Source organism: Seriola dumerili, unplaced genomic scaffold (assembly GCF_002260705.1).
Source record: "Seriola dumerili isolate Sdu_G_001 unplaced genomic scaffold, Sdu_1.0 BDQW01000091.1, whole genome shotgun sequence".
Taxonomy (NCBI): domain Eukaryota; kingdom Metazoa; phylum Chordata; class Actinopteri; order Carangiformes; family Carangidae; genus Seriola; species Seriola dumerili.
The window spans coordinates 3,678,505-3,696,005 of record NW_019174346.1 but is presented as its reverse complement, the minus strand read 5'-3'; the positions used below and the strand labels follow the sequence as shown (position 1 = coordinate 3,696,005).

The window sequence follows — 17,501 nt, the reverse complement described above, 5'->3', positions numbered from 1 at the left end:
TGAAGTGTTTGCATGAGGCGGCTGAACCCTCCGCTCAGGTACACGCAGCCAATGGGAGCGCAGGAGGGAGTGCTCAACAGCGGAGAGGCGGTCCGCCCCGGCACAGACACAGCACACCTTCAGATGGAGATGAAGTAGCAGCGGCAGTCGATCTAAAGAGAAACGACAGCGTCTCTACCGCGGATCCGGAGGTTTTCTTCAGGGGGGACAGGTGACAGAGCAAACCGACCGACACTCAGCCGCCTCAAAACGTCCATCGGTGGAAATTACTGTCGTTTCACCCCTCCACCCACCCCCCACCCCCCCTCACGCACACACCCACCGATTGCCACAATACATGCATTGCGATACTACATGCATTTCAGCCTGATCATCTAAGCCCAGTCCACCAAGATGGAAAATGCGCACACTAAATCAGCGACTGAAGTTTTAGACAACTTCGGTGTGAACGAAAACACTGGGCTGACTCTGGAACAAGTCAAAGTCCATTTGGAGAAATATGGACCGAACGGTGAGTAGTTTTATATATTATCTTTTTTTTTTTTTTTTTTCATTTCACGTCACAGCTGGCGCGTGTTGAAAACCTATATGAATTCATTTATCAGGAAATCCAACTGCTGCTGTTTGGTTTCAGACTGTTCGTGCGCGTTAAAAAAAAAAAAAAAAAAAAAAAAATGCCTCTGGCGCGCAGTCAGTGGAAATGTAAGTGGCACATTCATTGATGCACATGCCTGTGTTGATATCGTTCAGCGCCCATCGGTTAAAGTAACACCGGGAGACGTCTTGACGGGGAAGATATCGATACAAAGAAACTGATCGATTGTACAAATTCGTCCAGAGCGACTTTTTTTAAATTTTTTTTTATTCAGCTGGTCCCCTGAGGTCACCTCATGTCAGGCTGGTTTGAAAGTATGGCGAGTGTAGTTCCAAAGAAAGCTTATCGAAAACAAACCTGCAGCCCTCCCCCTAAGTATTGACACTGTGTGTGTGTGTGTGTGTGTGTGTGTGTGTGTGTGTGAAGACAAGACATCCCTGGCTGTCATGCAGGGATCAGGAAGTGCAGGGCAGGCAGGCAGGCTCGGGCTACTGGAGTGGATGCTGATGAGGTGGTGAAGATAATGAAACAGAAAATCTTGAACAACCTGTTTTCACTTTCAGCAGTTGTTCTCCACATGGTTTATACTTTCCAGTTCAGATTACAACATCATGGGGGGGGGGGGGCTTTGTAAAGTCTTTCAAAATACACTGTCACAAGGACTCCGACTTCTGCTGTAAAAACAATAACCGTGCAAGTAAAATGACTATTTATCAGGTGTGTTTCAGGTGAAAATCTAGTTTCTGTCTGTGTGGATCATGCTGCAACACAAGCCGCCCCCCCCCGCTCCCTCCGAGATCTTCATCATCTTTTACACTCAGCTGGCGTTTGAAGAGTATTCTCGTGTTGAGCTCGGACCTGACATCACCACACCTTTCCCTCCTGGCCTGTCATTTGCATGTGCGGCCAAGCTGTGGAGTAGAGCGGCACATTGTGCCAGTCAAACAGAAGCCCTTTTGTTGCAGCCAGCCACTCTACCCAGGGGCTTGTGATGACTTCATGGAAAAAAAGCAACGTCTTGCCACAGATAACATCTCTTTCGCTTTTAGCTGTGAACTTCCTGTCTTATACGAGCATGTTGCAGATAAATGGAGGGAGGGAATACCCTTTTTCCTTTCTGGGGCTGATAGCATGGGGGTTATCCACTCTAGCTGCTGCTCCACAAGCCAAAAAAGGGGAAAAGCAGCATTAAATTGGCTTTGGTCTGTTTACTATTTTAGTACATGTCATTGCAGAGTGATGTACAGCTGCTAAACGGCTCCTTCCCCTCTGCACACAAACCGCAGACTTTGTAGTTGACTGCAAGGACTCTCTGTGCGAGCCGTGGTGTTTTGTTCCAGGGAGCGCCTGTTCAAAGCTGTTTGCGGGTGGTACGATTACCTCGCTCCCGCTGACATGCATGCACCGCGTTTCACTCTGCGTAATGGTTAGCAGGATCTGATTATCAGAGGGATCATTAACCCAAATCAACATGTCCACAAACAAAATCTCCACGGTGCGTCCGAGCTCTGCGAGTGTTTGTCTCAGTGTGGATGCGAGAGGGGGAACAGGAGATGAAAGTGACATGATCTTCTGTCACTTCACCGTCAACGCACTGCTTCAAGTGTCTGCAGGAGGAGGCGCCGACACGCAGAGCAGACAATGTGACATGTTTGACTCAGACATAACCCTCCTCCGTGAGACCGGAGAGGTTTTACACACTCGATTTCCCTCTGGATCTCTGGGGTGGATGAGGGAGTTTAAACACGGCTGGTTTCCAGAAACACTATCTGTCCCCTCAACCCCACAATTAATACATGTTGCGAGTGTGTCCTGCCTCATTTCTTCTATAGATAACTTAGAAATGTGCTGGAACCACTTTGAGGTTCTTTGTTTTGTCCTGGTTTTGGGATTATTCTCCCTTTTTATCATAGATGGCAACATTCATTCCAACTTGAAGCTGTGCTGCTCCATTTATCACAGCAGAGTGGCTCAAGTATGGATTCTATAGATTCTTGCCTTTTATGATGTTCTAGAAAAGCACATAAAATCTTGTCTTTCAGGGCCACACTGTAAGTTAAAACGGGCAGGTAGTGTCCAGGCCTTCCTGGCTTTAAATCGACACTTTCATGTGCTGTGACAGAGAAAAACCCCGCTCACAAGCGTCAGGGTTTCTGATCCCTTTCTGAGATGTTGGAAAAAGAGCTTAGCTTCCACATCTGGACGGTCTGTGCTGCAGAAAGGTGGCAGCAAACCTTTTTTCACACCTGCACATTTATAGTCCACTAGCAGCTCCTTTTATTTGCATCTTCCCTCACAGACACACACACTACAGGAATCCTGCTAATTCACTGCCGAGAACTGCACCGCAGTTTACCAGACAGTTTGACACTTTCAAGGCTGAAACATGTGATTCTCATGTAGTAGAGGAAGTCGCAGGCCTCTCTCTCTCTCTTTCTCTCTCAGACACACACACGCACACACGCACGCACACACACGCACGCACATGCTCCTTGTGTGTGGGTGCACAAACAATGTTGGTGCTGTTACAGCTTGTGGTGCTTGATGATTGTATTCTGTGCCCTCACAACCTCGATTTCAAAGGCACAGTGTGTTCATTTTTAGAAAGTGTCAGTAAAAGGGCACATTGTCCCCATGAGCAATCAACTTTTTTGGATTGGGGGTGGGGGGGTGGGGTTGGGGTTCACAGGAGCTGACACTCAGGTGAAGGAGTGTCCAGGGAAAAGGAGGTGGTGTTAGTTTATCGATTCCTTTTCTAACATTTTGGAGAATTTTGCGCTTTGATCTGACCAAAAAAACAACATCAAAGCTGAAGTTGTTGAGGCTTTAAAATATTAGCATCAGAAGGACTACAGCTGAGTTAAGACTCATTACGACTTCAAATTACGTTGCACAGCTGAAAACAGAATTAGTGAGGTTGTAAAAACTTGACGCTCCCTCCAGGAGAGAAGCTCAATTGCGCAACACATTCAGGTTAAACAGCCTAGCAATGCATGTCATTGCACCATCTCGTTACAGTGTCCAGTGTTGGAGACATATGTTGACTTGGAGCCAACAACAACAGCAACAACAATCTTCCCAATATCCGCTGATGCCAATAAAAAACTTTTCATCTGTGCACAAGCTCCACTGAGCTCCAATTTTAATTCCTTCCATTGATTCAATTATTAAACATTATTTCCAAAAGTGGAAAGGTAGTGATCAGTAGATGACACTATCCTTGGTAAATTATGCAATGCTGTTGCACTTTCCTCACCCCGGTTTCTGCCACAAATAATTACAACTTCCTCTGGTGGGATCTCACTCACAGTGTTGTTTCTCTTCCTGTTCTGCAACTCGACATGAAAGGCAGCCTGAATTACTCGCTCTTGCGTTTGAAATACGAGAGAGGCGTTCTGCTGCTTCCTGCTCCTCCTCCTCCTCCCTCGCACCGACACACTCTTGATGGCACATTGCAGTGCACTCCTCAGTCAGTGGTTGTTGGCTTGCACTTCACCGTCACTTGTTCTGAAAACTGTCCAGTTGAGGGTTAAAATGCGGTAACGGTGTCGGGGTTACGTGGGCTGAGAAAGGAGAGTTAAGTTGTAGAAAAGTCGCTTGAGTCACTTCCCCCGGCTCTGTGCGTGCCTGCCTTCAAAGAAGCTGTGATCCTGTTCTGGCCTGTCACTTGTCTTGCCTCCTCTTCATCTGTCAGTCACCACATGCCCTTATGGTATGATGATGTTGAGTCACCACAGCCTAACGCACTGTACCGCCGCTGCCGCCGCTGCCGCCGCCGCCGCCGTTCTGTCCAATGTGGAGATGTGTTTGTGTTTCAAGAAGTGACAGCATATGTTGTACAGTGTGTGTCTGCCTCCAGTGTATACCATGAAGTGAACGGAAGGTCACCTCAAGGCACTCGCATAGAGATGAGCAGCATAATGAGGTGTAATGTTGTGTGTCTGGGAAAAAAAGAAGTAAATAAAAGAAAAGTCACGTGCCCGGATCAGAAGGATAAACCTGCTCCACTTCACTGGGACAGGTTGAGCTGAAAGAAAACAAGTGGTAATGAAAACGACACGGCATCAAAACAGAGCAAGAAAATGAATTCCCTGCCCTGTTAGTTAATTCATTATGTCATAGTGGATACTTACTAATAATGTTAATAATACTTTTTTTCCCCTTTTCACATCCAAAAGGAGTTTTGTGTCCAAACAATTCCCACATTTTCACTCCTTTTCAGACGCCTTGCTGGCATCCTGCTCCGTACTTTTTATTCAATTTCAACAGATACAGAATTTTTTGACACCTTAAGATAAGATGGCAAAATTCAAGTTGTCAGGTATATGAAGTATGCAGCTGAGGATATTCTGTAATTTTGTTTCTACAAAGAAATCCCATTAAAAGATTAAGGTGAAAAATCTGTTAGTCTGTCTCTTAAAACTTTTCCAACATCCCTGCGTTCAGCCCCAAACCTGCTGGTTCTAACTGAAGATGAGAATCTTTAAAAAGAAAATGGTCACAAATATATACCAGCCTTTTTTTTTTTAAGGCTCAATTCTTTCCTTAAACAGCTGGACACTGTGGGTTTTAGCAAATACAAGTACATTTATTGAGGACTACTTTCAGTTGTGGATTTGTTGCACTAATGAGTATTTACTGCAGCGGCGTGGTGTAGGTGGAATTGACTCAAAAATAAACTACAGTACCCAGGTTCATCCTGATAATGGATCATGTCACCCAGTGCAACAGTGTGGCTCACCCAGGTGTTTCTACAGTTTTTGGACAATGATGGAGCTCGATGGCTCAGACTGTGGCTACATAGGTACGACTTTTTAATAGGATCAAGTCATTGCTGGTTTTGGTTTGTTTTAGACTTACGCTATTCAGTTTCATTTTTGGCATATCATTTAATCTTGGTGTGCTAAAAGTGTGATTTGAAAGTTACACACAGTGACACGTACATCCAGGTTTATACGTGTAATATCCAACATTTGAAAAATTGTCACTGGTTTGATCGGCCTCTGTTGCTTCAGGGCTTAGATGAGTAAAGTTGTACCGTAGCATTTGATTGGATAGAAGTGTCGCTCTGGTTTCTAAACCTAGAATAAAGCCTATAAATAGAATGGTGTTAACACAGATATTTCAGTCTGCCGTTGGGGAGATTGCAGACTATTTCTCACAGAATTCAGTTTCTCCATTTGGCTGCTGGGTGGCCTGGTGCCATCCTCCTCACTAGCCTGTTGAGATGTTCAAAAAATGGTTTCTTTGCACAGCTGTGACCTTAAAGAGGAAGCTCGGAGCCCTGATGAGATATCAGCTCTGTGCTAATCACCTCATGCATGTCCTGCTCAGTTGACAGGCCCTCTTCCTCTGTTACTTGTCAGTAGTGCTCGCCTTGCAGTGTTGTGTTAAAAAAAATAAAATTTGGAGGAAGATGGTTATTTGGTGGGTTTGTTTGAACCTGAATTGAATGTGAAACAAGCAGTGTACAGTGTTTGTGCAGTTAGAGACCAGTTGTACAGTCATTGCATAAACACAGACGTCTTATCTTAAGTAATTTCCAACAGTTTCACTCTTTCATGGCTCATGTCATCTGTGTCCTGGAAATGTTTGTGGCTAATGAAATTTCCTAATCAGGTTGACCAAAATCTGTTGATTTCGAGATGAAGTGGTTAAGAAGAAGCTCTTTAGTAAGACATGGTTTGGAACCGTTTGTGAAAATATCCAATGAAAACATACAGAGCTGATGCTGCAGTGTAATTTCAGCACACTCTATTGTGTGCAACATCCCGAGGAAAAATCCAGTCTCTTTTTCCCTGACCACAGCTCGATGATGTCAGAAAGCGTCCAGCCAATGGGCAGCTGCAGCAGCCATCGAGCTGGATCCCCGTGACATTTGGTGTCTCAATTGGCTCGAAAAGATAAAATCTCCACTTTGATACTAATTCTCCTTTTCTGACATGTTAGTCTTTCAGCGATGAGCCTCAGAAGAAATGATGTCAGCGCAGCGTGTTTCCTCTCTGTGTCTCCAGCTTGAAGAGAGTTACAGGCAAACATAGCAGCTAATATAATATGAATTCATTTCCCTCTCTCTCTAGTCTAGTGTCCGTGTCCTCCCCCCCCATGTCATTTCAGCTCGGGAGTCTGGATGTGTCAGCGGGTTTTAAACAGTTGCTTGATGTTAGTTGGGAAAATGTTGGTACAAATGTTACTTTGGTCTGCAGTTTATTTAACAGCTGTTGAATGGGTTGCCATGACATTCGTGGTCCACAGAAGATGAATGTTAATGACCTTGGAGATCCTGGTTACTCTTTTAGATTGAAACTATACTCTTTTGAAATATCTCAACATCTACTGGATGGATTGGCGCAACATTTAAAGCAGACATTCATGGCTCGGAGAGGATGAACCCTACTGACCCTGAGGTTAACCTTTCTTGAAGTATCTCCACAACTAATGGATAGATTGCCATGAAATTGTGTACACACCTTCTTGTTCCCCTCAGGATGAAGAAGTGTCATTATTTTTGATGATCCCTTTTCATCTAGCGCCATCATCAGGTCAAAATCTCAGTTTGGTTTATCAGCAAATACCTGCTGAAGTAATGACATCAGCCCAATTCCCATTGGCCTCTGCGGTGCTTTTTGTGTTGCGCTAATTAGCAAAAGCTAGCATGGTAACACACCAAACTAAGATGGTGATCATGATAAACATTGTACCTGCTAAACACCCTCATGTTAGCATTGTCACTGTTAGCATGTTAGCATACTGACGTCACAGAGCTGCTATGTGTTTGAAAAGAGAGAGGCTTCTGGACCGACAGTGAGTGAACAGCTGCATGTCTGGGCTCCATGTCCTTGTTTCATTATGCTGCAGAGAAGTGATTAGTGACTTGGTACCACTTCCTCCTCTGCTCCCGTACTGATCCTCAGAGCAGCTTCTCAGAGGGCGGCGGGACGCCTAAAGATAGCTGCTGACACTCACCCACTTGACACGACTGTGTATGACTTCCTCAGAGAAGGGAAGCCCTCCATTGACATTTATGTAAATAAAGGAAACATTGGCTTTGTCAGGCTGCAGGCGTCTCCTCTGCCGTTACCTGTGATGCCCTCTGTGTCTCAGAGATAATAAGGTTATGGGAGGAGAATGGGGGACATTTATAATTCACATTTGATACGGTTAATGCATTCAGACCTTTTCCGGTGGGAGAATACATTAGGGGAGAGTGAGCGGATATATGAAGCCATAGTAGACTATGTCATTAGGAGTTACCATCATGTTATTTATAGGCCTATTTTACTCTCTCATGGTCAGTGAATGGAGCGGGGATCCTGGAGCTGGAGCCACTTACTGAAGCAGCACAACTGTACCTCCATGGTCCTGTTGTGCTTACTGCCTTCCTGCTCACACTTCACCAGCTGGCTCCTATAACTGTTTATCTGGAGGTGTGTCTGCTTGCCTGCATGTTATCACTCATGGTAACTGTGTACTAGCAGCACTGCGGAGGCCAGAATTACACTTGTTCACATCAGAATGTGTGGAGGTTTTTGATGCCTGCAGTCAGAGCGTGCTGTATCAAGGCCCTGCTGATTACATAACAGTTATTCTTGGTAAATTTTGACAGACCCCAGCACATTACCTTGTGAAATGCTCGTTTTCAAGCAGCCTTCGTGATCCAAGTTGTCATGGTAACTGCTAAACTGCTTCTACTGTTTGTAGTTTACACAACACAGCCTGAACTCGAGCTTGTTACTGCTTAACCACACTCAGATGTGAGGTTTACTGGGGGTCCTAATAATCCGGGCTGTAATTTGTTAATGGACTCAGTCAGACTAGACACAGAGGAGCTTGCTGTGAAAGCTCCTTTATCAGAACATGGTATGTGGTGCAGATAGATACATGGCCAGTTTCCTGCTTTGCTTCCTGACTCTCTGGACGGAGAAACCAGCTCCTTGCTGTTGTTGGCAACTGTCTCCAGGAAGTGTCTCCCCTCTGCTCAGTGCTGCTCGATTTTCTGCTGCGTGTAAACAAGCTCTTTTATTCATTGTCTGGGCCAGGAGGGTGGAGGGTGGAGGGTGGAGGGGAGAGGTGGGGAGGTGCTGTGGGGACATGGAGAGAGAGAAAGAGAGAGAGAAAGAGGTGAAGTCAGTATTCAGGAATGTGCCTGGGCAAGCCTCGGGTTGACACAGCCCAGATGACTGTGAGGGAATCCTTGGCAGAGGGAAGCAGGGGAACCCCGCTCTACACCTCCAGCCCTTACCCTCCCTCCTTCGTTCTCTCTCTCTCTCTCTGTCTCTCTCTCTCTCTCTCTCTCTCTTTCCCCTTTCGTCTCTCTTGTCCTTTCAGTCAGTCAGTCTTTGTCTCCTGCCCTGGAGCTGCAGCCAGCCTGTCTGCCATAAAAAACATTATACAACCAGGGAGGCACAGTAATGGGGAAACAGGCTTATGTCAGACTGGTGGAGCATGGAAAACTGCAGAACCCACTTCTCCACATTTCTGCTGCTGCTTCTGGCAGAGTGCAGCCAGAAGTCCCCCGTGTGTTCAGCTGTGTCCAACCTGAACTCTGAACACCCTCCAGACAGCGAGTTTATTCACAATGACTCATCAGCTATGTTACACAGGCTGAGGGTGGTCATTCATGGAGCTGAGAGATGACCTATGACAAGGGTCGGTCCTCCCAGGATCTAATAGACTAATAATGTTCAGCAGATCATCTGCAGGAGACTAAGTGTCCAATCAAAGTTCTGCACTTCAGTGGTTATTAAAGAACTTATGTTCTTCTTCATGTGTTCTTTAAAAGCCTGTGTGCACTGCAACAATCCCCCCCCCCCCCCCCCCCCCCCCCGAATAAAGTAAGAAATTATTAAACCTCTTCAAACTCATTGGGCAAAAAAAATGTCCATATTGCTTTCTTAAAAACATTTGACTCCAGAAGTCATGATGTGAAATAATTTCTTCTTCTGCCAGTGGCATGTGTAATGCGAGTGCCTGCGAGCTTTTTGTTTTTGGAAGGAGGCTCTGGGCTCACGTCATGGGCCTTCCTCTTTCCAGCCCCTCTCTCGACAGGGTCACGTTTGATACTCGTGTAGCGCCGTCTGGTCAAAACATGCAGGGAAACACGAGGTTTCCACTGCACACTGAGAACACTGCTGTCATTTAGGGTTACAGTGCACCGCCTCCTAAATATAGCCGCTTTCCTCCGATCATTTTATAAAGCACGCTGTAATTCAAGTTCTTTCATTGCTTTATACTGTACATAACATTATGAGACATAGGATACCGAACAATAATATGTTGTTTATTCCGTGTCGGGATGTATGAAAACGCACTTTTCCAGAAAGAAATCAGAACTAAACACAAACACAGACTTTTATGACAGATGCAGAAAATTGAGTGGAAAATAAGCCGATCAGATGACCTCATCACTCATCGTGTTCTTCAGATCTGATGGATGCTGTTTGTTACATCGGACCTGTTCGGTCGCTTTGCGTTGGACTTGATGAGGACCTGACAAACGCGGTGACTAAGCACGCCTGTGTCTCATTATGGTGACACTGATCAACAGTACTTGTCATTTCGAATGTTTTTAGAATATGACTGATGTGTTTTCTACTCACACCAGTGACTCATGTGTGCGGTGGGTGTTGTGTTCTGGTAATCAAATCAGAGTGGTGAAGATTCTTCTCAGCTTGTCTCCAAATGCACAAAAAAAAAAGCAGCTTTTCATTGTAAATGGCTGATGAGAAAATAACAAGACAATGTGAACAAAAAGAGCAGTGTGTTTTTTATTCTTGGGTTTGGTTTCGTGGGAACTTACGCACGGACTGATGCAAATAAAGAAAAAAAAAAGGGGGGGGGGTTGTTGGTGCAGGAAGCAGCCTCTGCACTGACCACTGAGACTGAAAAATAAACTCTAGCAGTTTAGAGACTGAGGCTGCAGCATGAATGTCAATGACCACCACAGTTGTGATTAGGGAATAGTTGTTGCCTGGAAAAGCTAAAAGGTTAGCTTTATTCTGAAAGTCATTGCAGACAGAGCTCCAACCATTGATTATTTTTATTGTTTCATCTATTCAATTATTTTTTCAGTTAATTAAAAAAGAAATGACAGTAATAGGAAAGTAACAACAGTTCCCAGAGCTCTCAGCGAGGTTTTCATATTGCTTGTTTTGTGTGACTAATTGTTCCCAAATGTTTTTAAGTGACACTGACATAAAATAAAATCTGCAGATTCTCACATTTGAGAAGCTGGAACAAATATATGTTTAACATTTTTGTTTAAAAGCATCAAAATATACTTCTAGTGCCAAAAGTGAGGTTAGTCATTATGCAGAATGGCCACCAAGTGTAATATATTATATTAGTGAATTATAATTATATTCATTAATGTGTACATCACTTAAAAGTTAAGATGAGGCAAATTTTAATTCATTTACTTCTGGGTATCTTGGGATTTTTAAAGGGATTAATAAAGTTTAATCTTATTTTATCATAACCCATAATAAAACATCATAATTTAGTTGCTGAATATATTTTGTATTATTAGTCTGAGTCTGAAAAGTAGGTAGTAGCTAAAGTTATCAAATAAATGCAGTGGATTAAAGTTATAAAGTAGTATAAAATGGAAATACTCAAATAAAGTACTAGTACAATCACTAGTTTTATAACCAATCAATCTTTTCAGTCATTTCTTTGGGCAAAAATTAATTGATTCTACTCTCCTTTCTGTTTTTCATGGTCTTTTATGATATTAAACTAAATTAGATTTTTTTATTAATTTTTAAAAACACTTTTCTGACATTTAATGGACCAAATGTTTAGTTGAGAAAATAATGGATGTGAAATATGAATGGACCGAACAGAACTGAGGCTGGTTTTGACAAGTGAAATATTAATCTCACAAGAACTTCTCCGTCCACTCCATCAAAGACACGTCGAGTCCTTTATTTTAACGGTTTGAAATCATTTGTGGGCAGACAGACAGACAGACCATCATTGATTCCAGTTAACCCTTACAAGAACAACAGTCATATCAACAGCCTTGTTAGATTATGAAGCTGCTCGTTATTACAATGTCTGTGTTGAGTCATTATACAGCTGAGCTGATTCCTGAGGCCTGAAGCTTCTCTAACGGCACACTAAAGGTGGAATTTGAAACATCCTGAATTAAGGATCCTTTGTCTGTTATTCAAGAGTTAGACTGGTAGTTATTCATTTCAGTAACAAGTTCAGCTGCAGACAGTAATTCTCAACTTGAAAAACAACAGTGTTGCCGTGCTGCAGCATTTAATCATCATAACCAAACGGGACGATTCTGCAGAGCACTTTGTACGTGCACCTGCATCTCAAAGTCAGGCTGAGTTAATCAAATGTATTAACTGCTCTTTGACTTTCTCCTCCAACCCCCCCCCCCCCCCTCTCTCTCTCTCTCTCTCTCTCTCTCTCTCTCTCTCTCTCTCTCTCTCTCTCTCTCTCTCTCTCTCTCGGACCCCGCCAATTCGATTCCTTTACAACTGACGTGGTGTGACATCCACAGAGCTCCCGGCTGAAGAAGGTAAATATTGATTTTTCCAGTGAGCTGCAATCCTCCTCCCTTTACTAGCTGATTAAGTGTCTTGAGCCAGGATCTTTTCTTCTCTGTAGACTGAGGGGTAAACTTTGGGAGTGTACACTACTGCAGCTTTCCACCCACGGACACACACCACTACTCTTCTCTAAATACAGGGATTGTTCTTGCTCTTCAGCTGCAAACGAACACGAGATAGCTGATGTTGATACATTATACAGATCCTTTCCACCTTAAGTGTAAACGCACACTTTTAGTTCAGTCACTTTTAAATCAGGTGTGATACGTACAGGTGTGTGATGCTTATGTGTCCATGTATATTTCAGGCAAGTCCCTGTGGGAGCTGGTGGTGGAGCAGTTTGAAGACCTCCTGGTCAGGATCCTGCTGCTAGCTGCCTGCGTCTCCTTTGTAAGTACGAGCCAGCTAATTAAAAATGCCAGTGGCTCTCATTGTATTTCTTCGCCATCTTGATTCTCGAATGGACCCTTGTGGGATTTGAGACCCAAATTGGACATTGGCCAGGAAATTGCCACCTAATAAACTGCTCCATTAGCTTTAGGCAGCTTTATTCCCCTGTTAAAGGCTGTTCAACCTACTTTGCGGTCCCTTTTCATGTGGAAACTTGCGCATTATAGGCTTTTCCAGCCAGTGTTGATACAGTTTCAGTGAGGGGAACAGCACTGCAGCTGAACTGGAAACAAAACTATCAATCAAAGCTCCCTCGGCTGCAGCGCCTCCGACTGTGACCCTGGTTGCCTTCCGAGGGCGGTGAAGGTCGAAGAGGGGTGGAGTTGGGGAATCCTGACTGCATAATAACTTTTCCATCTATTACAGCACGTCCCCGGAGTCTCGGGATGGAATTGCTGCTGCTATTTCTGAAAGTAGGAAAATTCGCTCTAAAAATGTATATGACACAACATATCTTCTCGAGCTGTTCCCCGTGTTGGTGAGAGGCTCGGACTGCAGGCGTGGGCTGTACCTGCAGGACTTTTTGCTCACTTTTCCTCATGTAAATTAGGCTTTCCTTACTTAAAAAAAGGTTGTTTATAGTGGAGCACGGCCCCTGTTCCACTGCCGCACAGACCCTAATGCTTTACAGTGTCATCGCTGCCTGGAGAGGTTTTAGCTCAGTGACTAAAGCAAGGCTCCCTGTGACCTGATCTGACTTTAAATCAAAAGTATATTACACCCCAGAGCAGCTTTTTTTAATCACACAAATTTCAGAGCGTGTCTGCTGATGAATTATATTCCTATAGTCCTCTATAACCTTTTCACTTTTCTATCTGCTGGCTGTTTTGTGTGTCTCCAGCAGAATCAGGGAGTGGCTACAGCTGAGTGAACGAGAGTGAGAGTTAAACCTTAACCTGAGACTCATTTGTCTGCTCTTTTGAACATGAAGTTGGGATTATCAGACTCTCCTTCCTGCTTTGCATGACACAAGAGTGAAGCTTGTTAGTAGACAAAGTAGGTCAGGGGGGTGGGGCTACTTTATAATATATGACAACAAGTTTACAGCAAAAAGAAGGTCAAATTTAATTCAGCAAGCTACATCCTTATTGTGCCTCAATTCATCAAACCATTTTATTATTTCTGGTCATAATTTATGTGTTTTTCATTTTTGCTGAGGTGATAAGCTGACAGTCAACTCTCTGGTAGGGATAGTAGAGCACAGCCACACAGAAAAGCCACATTGACCACCTGAAACAATCAGTGCACTTCCTCCCTTTGATTTTAGGGAAGAAAGAGGGCTGATCTTTTATTTGTTTTTCCACTACATGAAGTGGAGGTAATGCTGAGGAGTTCAAGAGAGTACAGGAAGGGACTGAAAAAACTCAAGTGACAGTTGAATTGTATCTGGAGCCTCCTTTTGTTTACAATACTTTTCTTTTTTTTCCAATAGGTGACCTTATGCTCAATTTGATATGAATAAAATGTGTTTTTCCATTATTATTTTTTTTTTCTAATCACTGAGCGATGTTCCAAAACTCTGGAGACGCTCGGGTATAATGGGCCATCTGTTGGCATGTGTCTCAGCGTTCAGTTATGCATGTGGGGTGTGAAGAGTGCAGTGTTTAAAGCTGTAATGGGAGGTTTATTTTGGTGATTAAGCTCTGCTTTCCATACCCAGTGTTGAAGTTAATCTTAAGTTTATTTCAGATTACAGAAAGTAAGGAACCAAATTTTCCTTATTTAGTCCTAAATCCCCCTCATGTGAAGGTGGGAGTGAGGTATTCAGACGGCTCTCGGAGTGTGTGCTGATTGTGTGAAGTGTCGGGTCCGTACTGAGAGGACTGACATTGTTGCCCTCCAATCTCAGCTCAGGCAGAAGGGAGATTTACCGTCCCAAATGATGGGGAATGATGAGCTATCGACCAGGGCTCAGGCTGCCGTGACTTACACGCTGGTGCTCAATACTCTGTGGAGAATATACTCTTTTATCACTTGATAAGCCCCATCAGATCATTTAAACATAGATCCACTTTATCTCTTCTTTTTTCTCTCCGCTGCCTCTGTTGTGCAGTAATTTCAATCTCTGTGCTTGCCATTCATAAAATAATGGAAACATAAAGTCATTTCTGTGTTGCAGTGGGGAGCTTTTTCTGTCACGATCTCCTGAAGATCTACTTTGTTGCTCATTATAACTGCTACCATACAGTAACTGCCATCTCCGGCGGCTTCGCAGATTCCATTAGTTCTCAGCTGTCATATTACGTCTGGCTATAGAGAAGTAGAAGAAGAATAGTAACATAAAAGTGACTCATGAGTGTATTGGCCGTCTCTGTGGAGACGTTACTTGGGCCAGTTCTCTTCATTTAAAGTGAAATGTCTTTAACACTCTTTTCTATTTTTAGTTCTTTCAACTGGAGAACCTGCAGACTTTGGAAATCTGTAGCATTTTTGAGGCATGGCTTTAAAGCAGCTAAAATCAATATTTTTTTTTAAATTTACAATGGATCACATGACCACTTGTACCTGAAAAGGGTCAGTCATAGCAACAGGCAAAAGAATTATGACCTGACTCTGCCGTTTCCCTCATTTATACAGAGCTTTTTAGCGTCTTTGATTAGCTGTAGCTGTTTTGATTGACTCTCTCTGCTCTCATTAGCATTGCTTTTCGTTGCGGCAGACAGCTGTTTCCAGCAAAACATCGCTAACGGTATGTTGCCTACCCAGAACTAAACGATAGGAAATAAGTAGATAAAGTTAGCAGCTAGCAGGTGAACATACTGGAGAATTTAGCAGCTAAAGAGATAGATTTGTTTCTTAGAAATCTCTGGGGAGAAAAACAGAGTTGCAAATGTAAAAACTGGACATCAAGTGGCCAGAAACATGATGCCAGATGAATGCTTATGTCCCTCTGTGTCTGCGTGATGCGGGAAATAGGCAACGGTTTGCTAGCCGTTCTGCCATATCAACTTAAAAGGTCATAATATGTTAATGTTGTGTTCACAGCTTGTTTCTGCCGCCTCCAAGTGGCCAAAAAAATGAACTCTCGCAGGTTATGTGTGGTCAGTATGGTCACTCTGGTCATAATATATGATTTGATATAATATCAGCGAGTTATTAATATCACCACTAAATGTATCTTTCTTTTAAAAATAAGTGCGCTTTGAGTCTACAAACAGCAGAATAAGTACGACGAGCTGAACAGGAAAAGTCAAATTGGAGGATTTCAGATCACTTGAACAGACTGATCCCTTCACATTGGAGCAACTGGTGCTAATAAAACTCTGTACATGGTCGGACAGCAGAAAAGGAGCTACACACTTTTGGTATTTCAACATTCACTCAGTGATGTTGTCACACACATATTTTGCATCATCAGATATCAGTTGCATCTCATCTCGGCCATTATCTGCATAGTAATGTCAAACGTCCTTCTGAGAAGTTATTTTAACTCTGCAGAGAAATTTAGCTTGAAGTTGATTTAATACGCGGTAGACGTTCCAAAAGCTTGTCTCTGTCTTGCATTACAACACTTATCATTCTCACTGTTTTAGCTGTCCTGTCATTCAAACCATGCATGGCTCCCGCTCGGGTGCACGGTCAACCCAAAAGACACGGCGCCACAGAAAGAACTTGATCTCACGAAATCCTTGTGTGTGATTTTCCTGCCATCCAGGAGCTTTGGTGTACTGGTACGAATCTGTGCTCCTGCAAAACTGGGCTTCAGAAGAATAAGAAGAAGAAGAAGTGTTTTAAATTAGCCCAGTTCATTTAATGTAATCCCAATGATTTTATTTCCCCACTGATCTAATTTCATGCAGGATTTGATTTATTTTTATTGCTCTTGTCATTTTAGGAATCATCTTCCTGCTCATGGCAGCCCAACATTTAGGGATTGTCATTACTTGTGTGTTTGTGTGTGTGTGGAGCTTTTTTTCTGAAGGATTTTTTTTTTTAAACACACCCATCATTTGTTTTCATTTCTTTTTAAAATTTTCACCAGATTCATGAGTAAAGTAGACTAAACTTGCTAAATTAAACTAAAGTGAGCTAAAAATGTATATCACAGTCTACTTAGTGGATATAGAAATGCATGTTAGACTATTAACTATTGAATTATTTTATTATATTTGTTTTGAATGCCCACAGGCACTGTTGGCTTTTCCTGCTGGAGGAGAGAAATGTTAGCTTTTCTTATGTTTTCACTCTGCAGCATTTTGCTGTTGCTGTTATTTCCAGCCTGAGATGCTCACAGCCTCTAACAGTATTTACAGTGCTGCAGAGGACAGGCCTGGACTCAGTGGTCATTTCTCAGCCTTTCTGTTTTTTCGAGTGTGATTGCTGTGAATATAGCAGGCCATGATTTGATCTCCTCTGACTTCTGCCACACTCGATCACCAACCAGAGGCAGTTCTGCAGTTGCCAGGGGTTACGCAGAAAAACTGTAGAGTAGCTCAAGTAATTTAAAGATTAGAAATATCTACACATTGAATCAGTTAAACACCGGAACACCTTGTGTAGCAATTAAGCATGAAAAAGTGAGCTGTGAGGTATGAACCTATAAAAAGAGGTAATGGATAAATAGTAATACTTGGAGTGGTGGAAGTAATGAAGAAACAGTTGAAATAGTAAAATTAAACCATGGTTGAAATAGTAAGCTGTAATGGACAAATAGTTAAGCTTACAGTAAAACAGTTCAAATAGGTAAAAGTAATATCCAGCTCCTGCCACACCAAGTTATAGTATGAATGCAAACTTATCCTGACCTAAAAAAAAAGCACTTTATTGTAATAATATCCACTTTTGTATGTTTATTAGTGTTAAAGAACATCCAGGTTAAAATGTATTAAAACTTATTGGTTAATCCCGCTGAGATAGAAAAACATAGTAAAAATAATTCATGGACAGGC

At 43.0% G+C, this 17,501-nt stretch overlaps 1 protein-coding gene across 1 annotated transcript in view; it reads left to right on the top strand.

Annotated features, from left to right (window-relative positions):
• Positions 1-393: 393 nt before the first annotated feature.
• The window catches only part of atp2a3 (ATPase sarcoplasmic/endoplasmic reticulum Ca2+ transporting 3), a 42,425-nt gene continuing 25,317 nt past the window's right edge, over positions 394-17,501 (top strand). The window contains exons 1-3 of the mRNA XM_022746055.1: positions 394-511; positions 12,114-12,131; positions 12,470-12,552. Of these exons, the coding sequence (XP_022601776.1) occupies positions 394-511; positions 12,114-12,131; positions 12,470-12,552 (219 nt within the window). The remainder of the gene's footprint in view (positions 512-12,113; positions 12,132-12,469; positions 12,553-17,501) is intronic.